General features: G+C 33.3%; 1 protein-coding gene across 5 annotated transcripts in view; it reads right to left on the bottom strand.

Annotated features, from left to right (window-relative positions):
- ADGRL2 (adhesion G protein-coupled receptor L2) overlaps positions 1-18985 on the bottom strand; it is a 195553-nt gene that overhangs the window by 54300 nt on the left and 122268 nt on the right. For all 5 annotated transcript variants that reach the window (XM_025393350.1, XM_025393330.1, XM_025393359.1 and 2 more), the window contains one exon: positions 1972-2081. In XM_025393350.1, the coding sequence (XP_025249135.1) occupies positions 1972-2081 (110 nt within the window). The remainder of the gene's footprint in view (positions 1-1971; positions 2082-18985) is intronic.

Genomic DNA, 18985 nt, shown 5'->3' with positions numbered 1-18985 from the left:
GGTAAGACACTGTCCTACATATGATTAGAATAACTTAAGACTCTTTGCATTATATTTTAATATTAGTTGAAACCGTGCAATTTATAGAGTGTCACTACTGTAGAGTATATAGGAATTATAATTACTTTTATTCTTTAGCAAGGATTAAAATTAAAAAACCATAGACTTATTTTTGCCTCGTGCAAACATCTAGAAAGGTAACAGCAAATTAATTACTGATTTTTTAAAATTAAAAGACAGAATCTAAAAGAAACAAATACTTCTCTGAGTATAGCTATTTGCAAGTTTAGTGCACAATGTACAATACTTCTGGAGAACTGAAAAAGTAAAATTTTGCAAGTTAGATGTTCCAGAAGATATCCACATTTTCCTTTCTTAAACAGCACAAGAAATAACTTATGAATCTGAAAATAATATTTGCTTAACACTGTTCTTGGTCTATAGACTAGGTTACAGGAACTGGCTCCAGAAAGACAATTCTTGGCAGCTCTGACTGATTCCACTGTTTGGGAATGGATGCTGTATTTCTTCTCTAATTTGAGGACAGAAATCATGCTAAATTCAAGTGAAAGTGACTTTATGGAACAAAATTTTGGTTAGGTCAAAAGAATACAATGTTCCTCTAGTGGCACAGGAGAATGATTACGTAAGCCACCAACACTACACGGGAGAAATGATATAAAGATCAGTGTACTCAGTAGGCTTCCAATCCTACAAATGGTATAGAAAATACTGAAAACATAAAAAGCATCCATTTCACAGTAACACAGGAACACAGAGCAGGGATGAAAAGATAATCTGTGTTTGGCCTTTAACTGATAACATAAAAAGCCAATTTGTCAAAACTGTGTCAGAGAAAAGATGGAGAGTGCCTTCACAGCATGTGTCAGAATGTGTTACTACCATACCGGACATAGCAGATCTATCAGAATTTGGCCCTTTGGTTTTAGAAATATTGATAGCTTGAACATATGCATCTGTCAGAATTAATGACCTAGCTTTTGAGGTTCTGTAAAGAGCAATTTCATTATTTGGCAAATCCTTTTTTATTAAAGGAGGAAAGTGTACAAAAACTGTCTCAAATCAGCAAAATTGCTGATAAACATAATTCAAATGCCTATGAACTAACGACTAAATGACATCTCTATCTTTTCTATAATTTAAAAAGCAAAGAAGACAATACTATCAAACTAGCTTATGAAAATCAGGTAATATTCAAACTTTAAGTTGCCTAAAATGCTAAGATTTTTAAAATTTAAAGTACAGAATACAATTTTGAAGTACGAATTCTGAGATTAGAAGGAAAACTACACAAAATTTGACTACTGGCCGAAGCCTACCTACAAACTTTTCAATTGAATTTTAAATATCTGTCTGTAGGATCTTAACAATGATGCTAAAAAATTAAAAATAGAAACATGTGCAAGGTTATGTTATATCTAACTATTTTATTAAGCATTAAGATTTCATCACTGAATCCCGTAAAGAAATGCTCCCTTAAAGACAACAGAACAAAAAGTAAAGCACTTGCCTCAGTTACTGCAATGGTAGCTTTTACTCGGCACTAAAGTTACTACAACAGCAGGTAGCCATTCAAGTAGCTCACGATTAAAACCGAAGTCAATTCCTTCTTTAGAAAACTGTGAGCCAAACCAATTTGTCAGCAACTGGTATTGGGCAAAAGTACAGATTTCTATCAGCCGTATTGAATAGCTAATTCAAGTTTGTTTTCTGGAAAAACACTAGCCTTAAAAGCCAAACACTTAAGAACACAGACAGACACTTGGCCAGCATCACACTATGGCTTCCTTCCACACTTCATGAAGCTAATTGGAGGCCCAAGTCTGTTAGTGCTCTGCATGCATAATGGTTGTGTAGGCCATAAACATATGCTTCTTTCACATGTGTAGTCTTTCAGCATCAACGAGTAATGCTGGGGAAAGTGTAAAACAATATAAACTGCATACTTACTGTAAGGGACACACTCATACTGGACTTCAAGGTATTTGTATGTTCCAGGACATGGATCAGGAAACACATCTGACCCAGTAACTACTATACACTGTGTTCGATTGTTGCACCTGAAAGACAGAATGTATCAAACTTGTGTAACATAATTTATTTGATTATTTTTACTTAAATATAACATAGAAGTTTTTCGCATTTTCTTCAAGTAACTAGAAACATGAAACAAAAATTCAAGTAATGTTAAGTTACTCTACATTATTAAATACTTTATAAGAGTTTTGTTTTCTTTATGTTGTAATACAGTGGTATGGGTCACACTAACTTTCAACTAGAAGTAAAAAAAAAAAAATGGCCAAGTTTCCTATTATTCTGTTACACATTTTAATTTTAATTTTAATTTTTGACGTATTCAACATGAATTGAACAACAACAAGAATAACAACAACAACAAATATCTTACCAGGATATTAGACATCATACTTAAGAGTTAAAATTACAATTTAAAAAAACTGGTCCTATAAGTACACAGAAATGTATGAGTCAAAACCTGAATTTCTCAGCAGGAAGTTTTTGACAACACAAAACAAATAAGGAGCCAGGATTTTAATTGTATCCTCGAAATCCAGTTGGTTGTGAAGTTCTTTATTGTACATACTTTCTGGAATACCAGAAACTAAGCTAGTAGTGTTCACCTCATATGCTATGGTCCACATAAATGATAAAGTGCATTTAAAGGATTTAGAAAAATGCTTTGGCACGTATGTAATGTCTAAGCATTATTGTTACTCTTTCTACTCACAGACCAATGTGCCTATATAATTAATGAGATGACTATGTACCTTGGTTCAACACCGGTACTCCCTAAAATATAACATTAGAAAGAATGTTGTACTAACATGATGCCTAGAATGTTCTAATTATTGTTATAAGGAATTTTCTTATTTTTGCATTGTCATTAATTCACCAAGAACATTAGAAATATGTTAGAATTTCAAATAAAATGATATGTAATTCTATGAATTTGTCCAAAAGTTCTTTTTATAACCTTTGTAAAGGCAAGAACTATTTCTTTTATAATTTGATTTGATTATAGCCTAATGAGTGAAATGTTTTCAGGGTTTTTATTGTATTTTCTGATAGCACATACATTAAGAAGGCAAAGCAAGCAGAACAAGAACATTATAACAACATTTATTTAACAGTTGGAATACCACATATTCTACAATGCATAAAATAACTGAACTATAAAATAGCACTATAAAGAATTTTGAAAAAGCATCCCAGTTTCTAGCACAACTAACTAAGGGCAGTAGAAGGTGAACCATGTTAAAGATGGGTAGGAACAGTCGTATACTTTGGTGCCCTTTCAACTCAAAACTAGACTTTCTCTTTGAACAGCAGCAAAGCCTGAAAACTTCTACAGGATTAAATAGATAAATTTTATAATTCAAAGTATACTACAATGAACTTCAAACAAGACTTAAATATTAAATAAATTATAAGTAACTTTTATCATGATTACTTTATAATACAGGATAGCATTGTTTTTTTAGAAATATACCATATACTGTAATTTTCAAGAACATAAATAATGTAAATGGTACAGTGTCACAGTCTTCTGTAACATATGTTTTCCTGTCATTATTCTGTATTTCTCCTAATTGGGTTCACTCATCTGAAGAAATCTGCCAGTAGTTCACCACTTAGTGTAAACGAATTATTTTAACATGAATCACAGAACCTATTTCACATCCTAAAATTCAAGACAAGAGGTAGGTTTACAGTTTCTCAACAGGTCAATAACTAATGTTCCCAGGTAAGAAATGTAATTCTGATGTTTCATTTTTCTTCTTTTTTAAACTTTTGCAGCAACAAGACAGTTCACTGCTTTTTTAGTTTCTTGATCTAACAGAAATCCTAATCACTAACTTGGTCCCATTAAAAACAAAAGTCCTTTCATTTCCTTCTTTGTATTTATTCATACCTACTGTGATCTTCCTTTTATCACACATCACAATTCTCAGAAATGAAGAAAGATAAACAACTGTGTGTTAGATATCCCTTTCAGATACTCCCACAGTATACATTTTATAACTACTCAATCAAACTCTGTTAGGTTTTGAATGGTATTTAAATACGATTACAGAAACCCCTCCAAATAACAGTTTCTCTTATGAGTAAACTCTTCATTTAGTTTATCACCCTTCACTTCTCACAAAAGGCTCCTCTCATATTAACAAACTAGCAACTGGTGGGAGAGAGAGGGAGCTGTACTCAAAGTTGAAATGGACCAACAACATGAAGGGTTTTGTTATCAAGGTGAAGGAGAAAGTAACTCAAAGAATTTGGCAATTTATATATATCATTTTTCAAAAATAAAGAATACATTGAAAATTGCCCAGATTTTTTCCACCAGAAGTAACTGGATGAATGAATATAACTAGTGCAGGGTTAGAGATCTTTTACTGTGTATTTCTAATATCATGGTATGTTCTGCAGGAAGTATATAAGCATTCTGGTTTCCATTACATTTTGCTTGAAAGAGGACCAACACCATAATAAAAAATAACTGTCCATATTTACTCTCTTTCTGAACAACTTTGCAGTAGTCCTTTGACCAATTACAGGTTCAAATTAATGTGAAAGCAATTATGATTATTTATATCAACCACATAATTTTTATTGATTTAAATAATCACACTACGCAGAGCATTCACTTTGACAGCAAAACGTATTAATTCTACAACTGTAATCTTAAGCAAAACTGATTTAATGAAGCTCCTGCAATAAAATTATTAAAAAATTCTGGAATTCAGGGCCTCCCAAAATATAAAAAATGTTCATTAAAAATTTCGTATATTTATATACACAGAGATATCAGAAGTGAAAGAAATTAATCTTGAGAAAAATGGAAAATTTAGAGCTAAAACAGTTGAGGGTCAGAAAGAAGAGAAACCCAAACTGCAAAAAGTACAAGAAAATTAGAGATTTGCATGCCAGGGTCTTGATTCATGGAAATGAATCTAAGCTTTTAGAGGCCCAAATTAGAGAAATAAAAACACAGACATTCATATTCCTTTATAAAGGATGCAAGCAGCATTAAGTTTCCAAATAGAGAGTGAGGAGACAAGAAAAACATTGGGAAATACCCAATGTGAGCTATTAATACTAAGAATAATCTAAAAATTCCTTAACAATATGCTGTTGGTAAGATTATAAAACTGTAAATTGCTATCATTTAAAAAGATCCAGAAAGAAAGCAATTACTTATCCACAGAAGCAAAGTAAATTCCCGCCAAGGGCTCAGCTTCAAGTTCTCACACTAATGAAAGCGAAAAGGTAGATTAAGCCAAGAAAGAAAAAATGTTTAGTCGTTTGTATTCTCAGTACTAGGCATAGTTCCTGGCATGACTTTCTCTCTCCTTCTCTACAGAAGAAAATTTCTTTACCAATAAAGGTATCATTGTTTAAACAATCAAAATATCAGTATATTTTGGTAATACCATGTGGGTTTATTACGTTAATAACCTACAATTTTCTGAAACTTTAAGCATAAAAAATCGGTATGAATGAGAACAAGGCAAAAGAGAAAAAATAGGGTTTAATAAGTAGACCTTTTATTACAATTTGAAGGAACTACAATTACTGTTCATCATAAAGAAACAGATACTAGAATATATTTTGAACACTACCGCTTTCAAATAACTGGTCTTATTTCATTTTATATTTATAAAGATGAACAGATGAGTTAAGATAGTGAAAGCAGTAGTTTTCAAAATATGGTCCTCATACTAACAGCACCACCATCAACTGAAAACTTGTTAGAAATACAAATTATTGGCTGGGCGCGGTGGCTCACGCCTGTAATCCCAGCACTTTGGGAGGCCAAGGTGGGTGGATCACCTGAGGTCGGGAGTTTGAGACCAACCTGACCAACATGGAGAATTCCCGTCTCTACTAAAAATACAAAAATTGGCCAGGCATGGTGGCACATGCCTATAATCCCAGCTACTCGGGAGGCTGAGGCAGGAGAATTGCTTGAACCCACAAGGTGGAGGTTGCAGTGAGCCGAGATCGTACCATTGCACTCCAGTCTGGGCAACAAGAGTGAAATTCCATCTTAAAAAAAAAAAAAAAAAAAAGAAAAAGAAAGAAAGAAAGAAAGAAGGAAAAGAAATACAAATTATTAAGCTCCACCAAAAATTGGCAGGTTCAGAAACTCTGGAAGTGGATACCCGGCCATCTCAGATTGAACAAGTTTTGCAGGTGATTCTGATCAGTGTAACTTGTGTGAGAATCGCAGGGTTAAAACAAGATAGGTTTAGATACTTTACTAAAGAATAAATATGAATGGCAAAACATGATTTTACTCTATAAAACTTAGTAAAACAAGTGAAATAGAAAACAAGTGATGAGTACAATTTATGCAAGAAGTACATAATACAGTTTACAATGTTAATGTTTTCTTGCTAATTCTAAGTGTAGAAATCAAGAGTTTTAGTTGCTCTAATTTTGAGCAAGCTGTCTAGTTGTTCATCAATTCCTAACATGGAGAATCGAAATAAGTACAATAGATATCTGAGTACATGTATACATCACATATGAACCAGTTTTTTTAACAGATAAGAAGTATAATGTTTTGCTAAAAATGTGCTAGCTAATGAAACACTAAAATTGGAAATAAAACTTTTGAGAATCTGTAAAAATATACTATGTTCTACAGAAGTATGTCATTAAAAATAACAGAAAGATATGACCCATTGTAATCACTGCAAATTTTTCTATATTCAACCTTTGACTTCTTAATTTATTCAAATAAATTTTAATAAAGTGGCTCAACTCAGAGAGATGCCTTAGAGAGAACTCAGAGGCATAAGCAGGCCTTGCAAATAATGTCTAAACAATTTCGGGGTCAGGAGCTATTGCTCACGCTTACAATCCCAGCATTTTGGGAGGCAGAAGCAAAGGGAGAAGGATCTCTTGAGCCCAGGAGTTCAAGACCAGCTTGGGTAACATGGCAAAACCCTATCTCTACAAAAAGCTAAAAAAATTTAGCCAGGTGTGGTGGTATGTGCCTGTAGTCCCACCTACTTGGGGGACACTGAGGTGGGAGGATTGCACCACTGAAGCATAGCCCAGTAACATAATGAGACCCTGTCTCAAAAACAAAAACAAGGAACAAAAACCATTTCCGGGATATAATTCATGATTAAATACTAAGTAGAAAATAAACATAAAACTACATAAACACTCAGTCCCAAATTCTAAACATGTAGTCATTTTTAGTATTTTTCTAGTCACATTTCCAAAATTTTCAAATTTGGCATATAAAGACAAAGATTTAATCATTATTTCACATCACTGGGTTAAAAATGCACAAAATATCACTTACATATAATTTCTGGTTGCAACTTTCTGACTCCTATTTTAAAGAACTTTCTTACTATTCTAAAGTATATAGAGTACAACACTCAACCTGAGAATTCCAAATATAACTAATATAAACCCATTAATAAAACCTTTTAATATTATTACGTTCAAATGCCAGAATAAAAGTATTATTTCTGACATTAAAATTCATAAAACGTTAATAAAACCCATCAACCACAACAAAGAAAATCCAAAGTCTTGCTTTATAGGCCATAAACTAGTTTAAATGGGACAAAACACTGAATTTTGTTGGTTTTTTGGTTTTTTGAGACAAAGCCTCGCTCTGTCACCCCCAGGCTGGAGTACAGTGCCACGATCTTCGTTCACTGCAACCTCTGCCTCCCGGGTTCAAGCAATTCTCCTGCCTCAGCCTCCTGAGTAGCTGGGACTACAGGCATGTGCTACCACGCCTGGCTAATTTTTGTGTGTGTGTATATGTGTGTGTGTGTGTGTGTATGTATGTGTGTATATACATATATATGTGTGTATATACATATACACATACATATATATATAATTTTTTTTTTTTTTTTAAGTAGAGACAAGATTTTATCATGTTGGGCAAGCTGGTTTCAAACTCCTGACCTCAGGTGATCCACCGCCTCGGCCTCCCAAAGTGCTGGGATTACAGGCGTGAGCCACCATGTCTGGCCCAAAATACTGAATTTTAAAACATGGTTTAAAAACTCATCCCTGTAACAGTCTTTCTACCCTACAGGTGTGGGGGTGAGGGTTTCAATGGTTCAATTCTGGAATGAAGCCAAATATGCATCTATAAAAGCTGAAGTGTAACAAATAATTTTGTATTAACAGTTTATTAATTTACTTCCTACCAATATATTTGCTGATTACAAAAATTAGGGTAAGTATTTAAAGTTGGTGATATTGCCCAGGCTTGTGCACAATATATATTTCAAAAAAGATTTTAAGAAACAGCTAACGTATCGCTTAACCATCCCAATTTGCAAATGGCAAGAAGGTGAAAGTATTACAAACAGTATATTTTATCTTCCAAATGTAATCAATGTTCTCAGGTCTCAATATTAACTTTTAAGGCATCCAAAGTATCTTTTGAAATTAAGATCAATGTTCTCAAAAAAATTACTGTAAAGGAGGAAAAGGCATTTTATAAAAGTGTATTATCACTAATTTACATACTAGTATATGGAAATTTCTGAAAAATATCATGCACAGATAAACCACAGTATTTTCAAGAAAGATTATCTCTTTATTTTAGAGACATACTGCCTCATTACTAATGAAATATTAATGAAAACAAACTATTAATATGTTCCCTTTCCTTACTCTTTTAAAACTCTAAGTGAAAGAGAGCACAAAGCACACATTACTTATACTCTCAGAATAAATTGTATCAAAAAACAATATAGCATACTGTTTATCTCTGTTCAAAAGCAAAATCATTTGCTAATTAGGAAGATTAGTGTTTAAAAGCAGAAGCTTTAGAATCAGAAAAAAAAGGTGTGTAAGTTCCAGCTCAGCTGCTTACTTAATTGTGAGTCCATAAGCAATGTATTAAACCTTTCAACCTTTGTTTTATCATCTGTAAAACCTAACATCTTCTTTAGAAGTTTGTTAAGGTTAAAGGAGATAGTGCAGGCAACTCTCTGCACAATACCTGGATAACGAACATCAAGAAATATAAATTACCATCACCAGCAAAAATACCAATAATAACAATGTCCCCTATGTAAGATGAACAGATTTGCAAACCTTAAAGAAACAGAACATCTTTTACTCTTCCACAGTAGTCCCTGCATTGTGCATACTCTTTTCCTGTGTACAGCTTTAAAAACAGGCTGAACTATTCATGCAAATTTGTTTCCATTCCAACTCTAATCTTGAATTGTACAATGCCCAACAAATTGCTTTTACTCTTCTTTTGATTATCTTATGCTCATTATTACACTTTACCAAGTGCAAAGTATGGAGATGAGATTCCATGTGTAATCTATTGTGAGAGGTGTTTTAATCAATAGTCTTGTTCTGCTGATTAAGCAGGGGCTTCTGTTTTGGCAAGATAACATTAGTTTCTCCAGTCATGCTCCAAAAACCATTGGGAATCTTCAGCAGATCATTAGATATGCTACAATAAAGCTTTGGTGCATTTTCTTTTCTTCCTTAAATTACTTCTTCACTGTCCCATGGTTCCCCGTCACCAATGGCACTGCAGTATTATTGCAGTTCCCCTGAAACTTGCACTAGAGCTATGTCTCCAGGCCATAGGATGCCATTTTCAATTGAAGCTTCTTCTTGAAAATATAAATTAAGAAAATTTCATTATCTCCTGCCAGGGGCCATTATTCACCACAGTTCTAAGGAAGATTAAAAATGCAAAATCTACCGCCTTGAACAAATCCTCCAGCATTCAACAGAAAAGCTCAGTATATCATGACAGAAACTAAAAAATTAAAGTTTGCTTAAATTTGAAATTATACAATTATTAATTAAAGAATTAGTGCAATCTTTTATTGAGTCTGCATGTTTGATGAAGATTGCTTCATCAATTTAAATATTTTAGTGGCTATTTATTTATTAAACTTCAATTACAAAATACTAGCAATGGTAAGACTTTTTTTTCCTCCCTGAGTTACTACTTTCTGTCTCAGTTAAAAGTACTAACTTTTTGGAGGTAAATCAATGTTTTCAAGGTACCAAGGTATCATGTAATGATACTCCTTTTCATAGTGCCAAGTGTAAACAAAACATACACAGGAGTTCCTGGAAGAGCTTAAACCACATCCTTAGGTGAACTGTATACGCTAAACAACAGAATATCTACAGATGAATTACTGCAATATGAATTTTTACTTAGTAATTGAGGCTCAAGGAATTACATTCATTCTTCAGTCTCAATTACTAAGTAAAAATAAATTATACATTAAAAGTAAATTATATTCTGTTCAGGTACACAAGTTTAAAAAATTTAGCAACTACTAGAAAGTGGGAGTTTAAGAGAAAAGAATAAAAGAAAAAGGAAGCTGCCAACTTATAAATTCTTATTGGAGGTGATTATATGCCTAGCATGTAAGAATCTGGTGTTTTTCAAAACATTAAATAATGATTAATGATTATCTGGCTATTTCTGCTCATAAATAAACATAGGTAATAGAAAATAAACACCAGACATACAATTTTGCTTCAATCAGCAATACCTGATTTTCACAGAATTCTGTCAATTTGGATATAGCTTTGTATTATGAATGCCAATAATAAACTCTTATGAAATAGATTACCTATTTAAAAGGAAGGGGGGATAAGTACTCTTTAACTACCAATCACTTCTCTGTATACACTAGCAAATTCCAAATGACCTAGTACTCTAGCCACTGTCTTTTTTAGTCCAAATTTAGAACAAAATTTTATACACACAGCACATAACTTTAGAACATAAATTGGTAGGCGCCAATGCAAATAGATTTGCTCAGGCAAAATAATCAAGTATATGGAAAGGGAATACAAAGAAATATGCTTCAAGATACAAGGCTACAATCACCCTCACAGATACAAGAGACAAACGGAGTTGAATGTTAAATCAAACCTTTTCAAAAAGTTTTTTTATTTTATAATGAAATGCCATTTTATCATCTAAATTCTATTCTATACCGCTAGGGAAAGTGGGTCTTGCTTTCTTTAAATATTTATTAATGATGATTTGTGAGCTTAACTAATTGCTAGGTAAACATAACATTAGGAAGCTAAATGGTGTGTAATTAATGTGGCAAAAAAGAGGAGTTCTGTAACAATGTTCCCATTTGTCACACAGCTTTTGCTCATTATTTAATAATTTGTGTAGACTAGATTTCTAACCATCATATAGAATTTAATTCTATAGATATGTTAGGATATTATACAATTTGCATTATAGAATATTGTGTTATTTAAAGTATTTTGAAATCATTACTGTAATAAAGTTAGTTTCAGAATCTCTAGCATAGTGTGAATACTGGTATACTCAGAGATACATAATTTGGGAAAAATAAACAATATAATTTTTATTACATTCAATTTCCTACTTTTTACAGTTTTAAATATAATCCTGATTTTTAAAATTGTACCTGTGATTAAATCCTTGAAATTGCATTTATAAAAATTATTTTAAAATTATATTTATTACTAAAATGATAATCATAAGCAAAAATGCAAAATGTTTTTCTGTATTTTCAATGTGTAAACATAAATCTATTTGACTGAAAAAGAGTACAAGGTATAAGAGAAACAGAAAGTCCTCACTCCCCAAGTAAAAATCAAGTAACCGGTGGCAAGTCAACAAAAGCTTGACAGTAAAATCCTATGGAAAATCAACTCTAGGAGGTTGTCATGCTTTTTTTCAGTCGATGAAAGCAGAATAACATCTTCCCATAGTCTTTGCGTTTCAGTAAAATATTATTCCACAATTTATAAACACAAAGCATGCATACTTTAATATTTAGTTCATTTACAACTTAGAAACTCCAAAAATGTCCTTAAAAATACCACATTAATTACGAAAATAAGCATTTTGAAATGGCAATGCTGATTTTCTAAAAACAACTTTCTATGTTTTGGAAACCTTTGAAATTCCTTGCAGTTTTTACCAGACCTTGGGGTCAGTTTAATGCAAATTAGGCTTGACTCACTCAGAGCCTTATTAATCCAGTACAAAATCTCTTGTTTGCAGAAATGCACATTCAACATAAATGTGCTTGCTTTTATTAGCAAGATAAGAAGTATTTATTTACAAAGCATGCCACTGAGACTGTTTCATTCACAGGGTTGTCAGGTCTAACTACTTAATGAAAGAAATAAAAAAAATTAAGTGGGAATAAAAACCATAAAATTTTGTAATACTTAAAAAAATAATGCTTTTGTGTCTAAATTTTCAAAACCTTCACTTTTAATAATTCTAAAAATATTACAACCTGTATCAATTAAGAGCAATTATTTATAAAAATGTTAACCTACTGCAGTTTGCACTTGCAGAAACTATCACATTTTTTTTTAACAAGGGAAATGGGAAATTGCTATGGGATGCCCTAGTTAGATTAAATTAGCAAGAAACTTGTTACCAGACTATATAAAAGACACAGCGTAATAAGACACGACCTTGCAGAGCCTTGGAGCCAATCTGTGATGTTTTTCCTTCCTATAACCCTTGCTAATTATCTGCAAAGTTACAGACCCTTTTGTCGTGGGTTATTTTTCTTCAAATTGTGAGGGGATTTTGGTTTCTAAATATTTAATTAGTCTTGTTATGATATGAGAATTGTTGTACATGCCAAGCATTTCGATTTTCATACTCTATTCCTTCTAATTATCCTCAGATTTAGATTGGTCATCCCAAATCCTTTCCGTTTGTAATTATTTACTTCTTAAAGATCATTCAGTGAAGAAATATTTTCACCCTTATGGCTCTTCTTTTCCACAAATGGCTTTTCTGGTCCGTTAATTACCCGCTCAGAGGATTAGAGTTTGAAATAATGCAAAAGAACCTGCAACTAAAAGGAGTTTTAGAGGGCAGAATTGAGTAAACTAGATTTGTGTTGTTGCCATTTTAAATTCCACCTTAAAGATTACTCCCTTGGTTTGGATATCATTTTGAAAACAAGAAAATTATGCCATAAAGATTTTTATTCTGACTCCTGAGATGTTTGATGAGATGTCATTTAGTCAGTATTATAAATCTCTGAATACAAAACAAACGATTTTCTATTCTAATTGATAACTAATACAATTTCCACTTTTACAGACCTCATTTTGATTACAGTATGGCCAACATATGCTGACAGAACTTCCTATACAAATCAAACTGAAAGTATAGAAATAAAATCATAAGACTTTTGAACTGTGGCTTTAAAATACGCATCTTTGTCAAAGTATTTAACTGACTCAGAAATACTTCCCATTTTTTACTAAAATGACTCTATGTTCTGTAAGTGCTTTTTTTTTTTTTTTTTTTTAATCAAGAGGTGAGAAAGCACTGTTATTCATTACACAAAACAAATTCTGGATCTTTCCCAACTTTCATGTTCACATACAGTATTTCTTCAATAAGCTTAATTTTCAGCCGAATAAACACTACTAATTATTACTTTAATTTTAAAGTAATTTCTCTTCCTCTTGCAACTTCTAAAATATCTTGGCAGTAAAATATTTGACATAATTTATAAACAAACTCATAGGATCTTGTGTAGAAGGGAGTGAAAAAGAATGAGCAAACAATATCTGAATATATGAATTGAATTAATAAGTTAATGTTGGAGGGCAAGGGAAATATATAGTTCATGTTTCTCCAAAGGTTCCACAAAGTGAAAAATCTTATTCTAAAAACAAAGTGCTACGTAATTATTTAGAAAGTCATGAATCTTTTTCTGTTAACTACCGAATTTCAAATTTGATCTGTTTCCTTATGTCCTTCTTTCCCACACAGAAGGAATTTACCTTACCATCTACTTATTGACAGTCTACCCTCATGGTCAAATTACATCCCAACTCCCCTCTGGAATTTTCATACAAGTATTCTGTTCTAATAGAGGATCCTTCTCCCTTAATTTAAAAATGTTATTAGCAAGTATGTGCTTAATAACAAATATGAGCATAAGTTATATATCATCATCAAATACAGTAGTACCAAATCAGTATCAGATTCTGGCAATACAATCTCTTTGCCATGAAAAATTTTACTTAAAAAATGAACAAAAAAATCCTGCTTAATTGAATGGATTTGAAATAGAAGTTGAGACAGGTCTGGAATTAAGTAGTGAAATTCGGCTCCAAACCACTGAAAAATCCCTTTGCTCTCTCCTCCCATATACCTCACTCACCCCTCAATCTGAGGGTTTTCTCCAAGAAATCCAGTTTAAAAATCACTGATCTAATATAATTCTTCATTAATACAGGTTCGATATACTAAGGCCCAGAGAATCTGATTAACTTACTAACACCACAGGCTAGAGGAATCACTGTAACTGAAAGATCTCTCTCCTAAGCATCTGTCTACTATATTATCTACTCCATAAGCATGGCTTAGTACTTGTCCCTACAAAAATCATCCTAACAAAGGCAATATTTTCTACGCAGACTTTGAGAATCTTGGTATCTATGTAATTTTAAACAGCCAGCACACTAACAAATCCTCTGAACTGAGTTCTCACATAAATGACTATGCACACTTCTTGAACTATCTCTTCCTTAATAAGAAGATCCATTTGAAGGACCGTTAAGTCCCTGAGGTAGAAAATTATCAGAGCTTAGGATACTATGCCTCTAGTCTGAGGAACTGCTCTTTTCCAACTCCCAGTGGTGCCCTCAACGCAATCCTAATAACAGGATCTCCCTGTTATGTACTTGAGGGAGGCAAACACATAAGCAGGATTCATCAGCCACACAGGTGGTACACAGAAAGCCAATACAAACGATGCTGGACAAACAGGATTATATTCCCTGACTACCCAAACCTGAAGTAGTCTTTTCCTAGAGCAGCAGCTCTGTATAATTAATTTGGAAATGAATCACATTCTGCTTTATGGCATCTCTTCTATATTTTGCATTTTAGTTGCCACTAAACTCACTAATTATTTTCCATGTCTAGAATTACACAGTAAACTTACGACCTTGTTTATATTATTTCCCAAACACTCCAAGAATGGTGGGTACTATTGTATCAGGCATCATACAGTGATTTTAGTTGTGTCTAGGACTGTAGTTTCACCTTTCTGCTGTGTCAGGCTTCTTTTCAATCTATCTCAATGCCTAGTCTTGTTTACGGCAAGAAGTACTCAATTTAAATACCTTCTAAGTTGGAAATCTCAATCTTCTGTATTTTACTGAAGGTTTTTTAATCAAAGGAACAACTCAAAACGTCTTGAGATATATACTAGTTGTCATTTCTTTAATAAAAACTACAGAAATTTTGTGTATGTGTTTACCAAACTATTCTATAAGATGAAATTAAAATAATAATAATAATAATAATAATAATAATAATAATGACCAAAAGTTAGAGACATAGACTCTTGGGATACTCTGAGCAGCAGAGCAAGCAGCGAAGGCCAAAAACAATCCTTAGCACTTGTCACCTGAACATAAATAATCAAATTCAGCAGATTTTTTTATAAAGAGATGGCTACTTGTGGTTCATATACTCTCAGATTAACGGAGTCTCACCTGACTGATAAATATGTGACAAATTTCACTGGCTTACTTCTGATAAATCTCAACTAATCTTTAATCATGACAAAATATTCATAATCTAATCCTTTTATCAAATTGACTACCACTGCAGGAGTCTCATGTGTTTGCACAATTAAAAACCCCATGTTAGCCGTATATAATAAGGCATTACATTTGATGCAAATCCTTTTCTATTGAAATAAGTGCCAAGCTGACAGCAGGAAGTAGCTGATAAGAAAGCAACAAGGCATTGCTGATGGCATTCTTGATAACTGAACACCAACTCATAAGCATTCAGTCTACAGCCTATTTCCCAATGAGTTCTTTCTAAAAAGCACAAATCAAGGGAAGTGTCCTTTTGCTGCATCGCAGTCACAAAAAGAAATTATCTTTAAAAAGACAGACAGATACATGGACAGATCAACTGATCACAGGTAGGAAGAAGTAGGAAAGGAAGAAAGGGAGGGAGGGGAAATATAATTTTATATTTTATTTATTATAGAGAAGGGGTCTCACTATTTTGGTCCAGCTGGTCTCAAACCCCTGGCCTCAAGCATTCCTCCTGCCTCCACCTCCCAAAGTTCTGGGACTATGGGCATGAGCCACTGAGCCCAGCCAGATAACTTTTTATTCATCTGTGATGCTGGTTTTAGAAAAAGTGGTAGAAGATATTATGTGCCGTTATATCCTCAAGTGTAGAAATACCTGTAATTTTGGAAACAGTAATACCATAAATATGCCATATTTGAATAATATCTATACAGATAAAAATTAACAAGGGAACATGAAACTGTACATTACTATTCTCTGCTATAAAAAGATTGAACTCCTTACTGTTTCGGAGTTAATATTAAGGACTCAAATCCTAGTGCTATTTTCCATGCTGACATTACAGAGTTAAAAATAATTTTTTAAATATGGTATTTTGTAGGACTATTTTCATAATTTTTGAGATCTATATAAACACAATCTTTGAAAGATCCTTTCCTCCTTAGCTTAAGTGAAAGAAGGGAATTCACTCACAACGCCCAAAAGGAAGAAGAAAGCCGGCGAAGATGCCGCATGTTACAGAGTGTGAAAGAAGGGGGACAGAAGCTGAATAGCTCCCTGAACAGACCTTCTCAGTATCCCCTGAGCATACAGTATTTTTCCCCTCTCAGGCCGTAACTTACCACTTTCCCTTCTCCATCAGGTTTTGAAAGTTTGTTACACTACAAGGGAGATTTGGTATCACAGTTATTTCTGTACATTATTTCCTCTTCTTCACCAGACTACAGAGCCTTTGAGGGGTTAGTCACTGTTTTAAGAATCTCTGAATCATATGCACTGGGTAACACTCTACGTTATTTTAAAATGTATTAACTCCATAAACATCAGCCTGTACTCTAACAAATATATTAATATATTCTTATCAGTTGTTACTAAATACTGTTAGAGTGTTTGGCACATTTGCTTGTATGTCTCAGAACCCAGTAATGATTCGGCAGCAAATCAATCAATGAAAGACAAGATATCATTTTCAGAAGCCACGCATGGTTCCATAACCATATGATACAAACCAAATTAAAATGTATCTGATTTATAGTTTACATAAACAGTTTGTAGAAGTTTTTAAAAGTGACAGTGAAAGCAAAAAGCCTCTATTCCCATATTATACTCCTAGCCTGAATTAACTTCATATCAGTAACTTGTCTGAAAGGCTCAGTTCATCAAAATCTATAAAATGTTAAGACTTGAGTGCTTTAACTATCACTAACACCATGTGTAGGCTTGGGAGTGGAGGGCCGTGTGCTGTGAAGCAGCAAATGTTGTGCTCTTCTGAAAGCTAACATGCACTCTTATGCCACAGATATAAACAGAGTAAGCACATTAAATAATGAATGACTAGGAAAACAGCTTTATCACTGCAGTTTAAAGACGCACTATATGCATTATCATATTGTACGCAATAAAATCTATTAAGCAATTTTAAGATTTTTTACATGTTTTGCAGAAGTTACAACTAAACATATTAATGGACTGAGGGGACATGTTTTATAGTTACAGTCTTAGAATTTTTTTTATTTGCAAAAAGTATACTACTTAAAGTAGTACACTCATATATAACATTACATATTCTATATAAGGAATCATGGTCAACTTCTTAAGCATATTTGATATGACATTATTTAAAAAAAAAAAGAAACACTAGAAGAACTTGCCGCTGCTCTTATCTTTGACCCTTAAACTTTTCCATTTCAGCAACCTCATTAATGTCAAACTGCCATTAGAACGTCTGCCCACTTCTAAACCTCTACAGCCAAGGCAAGGCAAAATCTTTTGGGTTCAATCAGAAGCACTTTCTTTTGGATTCAGTTAAAAAGCTTAATAGAGTCACAAAGGTCAAAATATTACTTTTATTAAAGAAAAAGGATGATAAGACAAAGATAAACTTTTTGAGTGAAAAAAGCCATTCTTAGACCTGAATTGGGCTTTTTTTGGTTGTTTTTTTTCCTTTAAAACCTTTAGTTTTTATACTTAATTACTAGATTCCAATAATGCATATAGCCAATATTTTTACATTTAATGTTAGTACTTTTCTTTGGTTGGATAACAAGGGAAGTATGATTTGAGGCAGGATCTCTAAGACGCTTACTGGGAGTGCTCTTAGGACTATCAGTGAAGCCATGACAGATGCAGGGTTGGGGAGAGTGAGAAGGTGAGCTCCAGTGCAGTCGAAACAAAAGCCCAGCAAATTCCTCAGGGAGGGAGCTCTGGAGTTGGGAGAGACCTTCAGAGATGTCCCTGAAATGAAGCAAAAGATGAGGAGGCCAATCCTTTGTACTCTGGCATTCACTGGGATTCACTGGGGGCTGCCTCTGGGGAGAAGAGTTTAAGATCCCTTCAGCCCGTGACAGTTCCTGTGGAGGGACTCAGCTGTGAGCCCAGCAGCAGGCAACTCTCTTGACAGCTGGAAGAAAGAGTGCCTGATCCTGAAAGGCAAATGTGGGAGGCACTTCACAACACCCACTATAACACTAATGTTAAAGAGTTTTATGAGCTGTTTTCAAAGACAGTTCTTTTAATACTACTTCTCATTTTCATGGTTTTTATTCTATTTTATCTTCTTGTACACACTGACATGTCAATCCTGTTTACTAAGCGATATTCAATGGGTTTCCTATAGAGCAATGAACCTTAACAGGCAGCTGTTAATTGGCCCACATAGGAAACCGCATTACTATTAATTCCACAGCTACAGCATAAAATAAAACCATTGCTTCTCAAACTCTAGAGCAATTAGACCTCTCGGCTATTTGGCTAACTCTGCTTCATGATACCCAATGCAGTTAATTATATTTTTTGATGTTAATAGTCTCTGTCAGTCTCAAGCATAACTTCTCTTTGATGAATATTTAAATTATATTTGAATAAAAAA

The sequence above is a fragment of the Theropithecus gelada genome, chromosome 1, assembly GCF_003255815.1.
Source record: "Theropithecus gelada isolate Dixy chromosome 1, Tgel_1.0, whole genome shotgun sequence".
In the NCBI taxonomy this organism is placed as follows: Eukaryota; Metazoa; Chordata; class Mammalia; order Primates; family Cercopithecidae; genus Theropithecus; species Theropithecus gelada.
The sequence above is the reverse complement of the archived record's forward strand: the minus strand, read 5'-3'. Positions and strand labels throughout refer to the sequence as shown.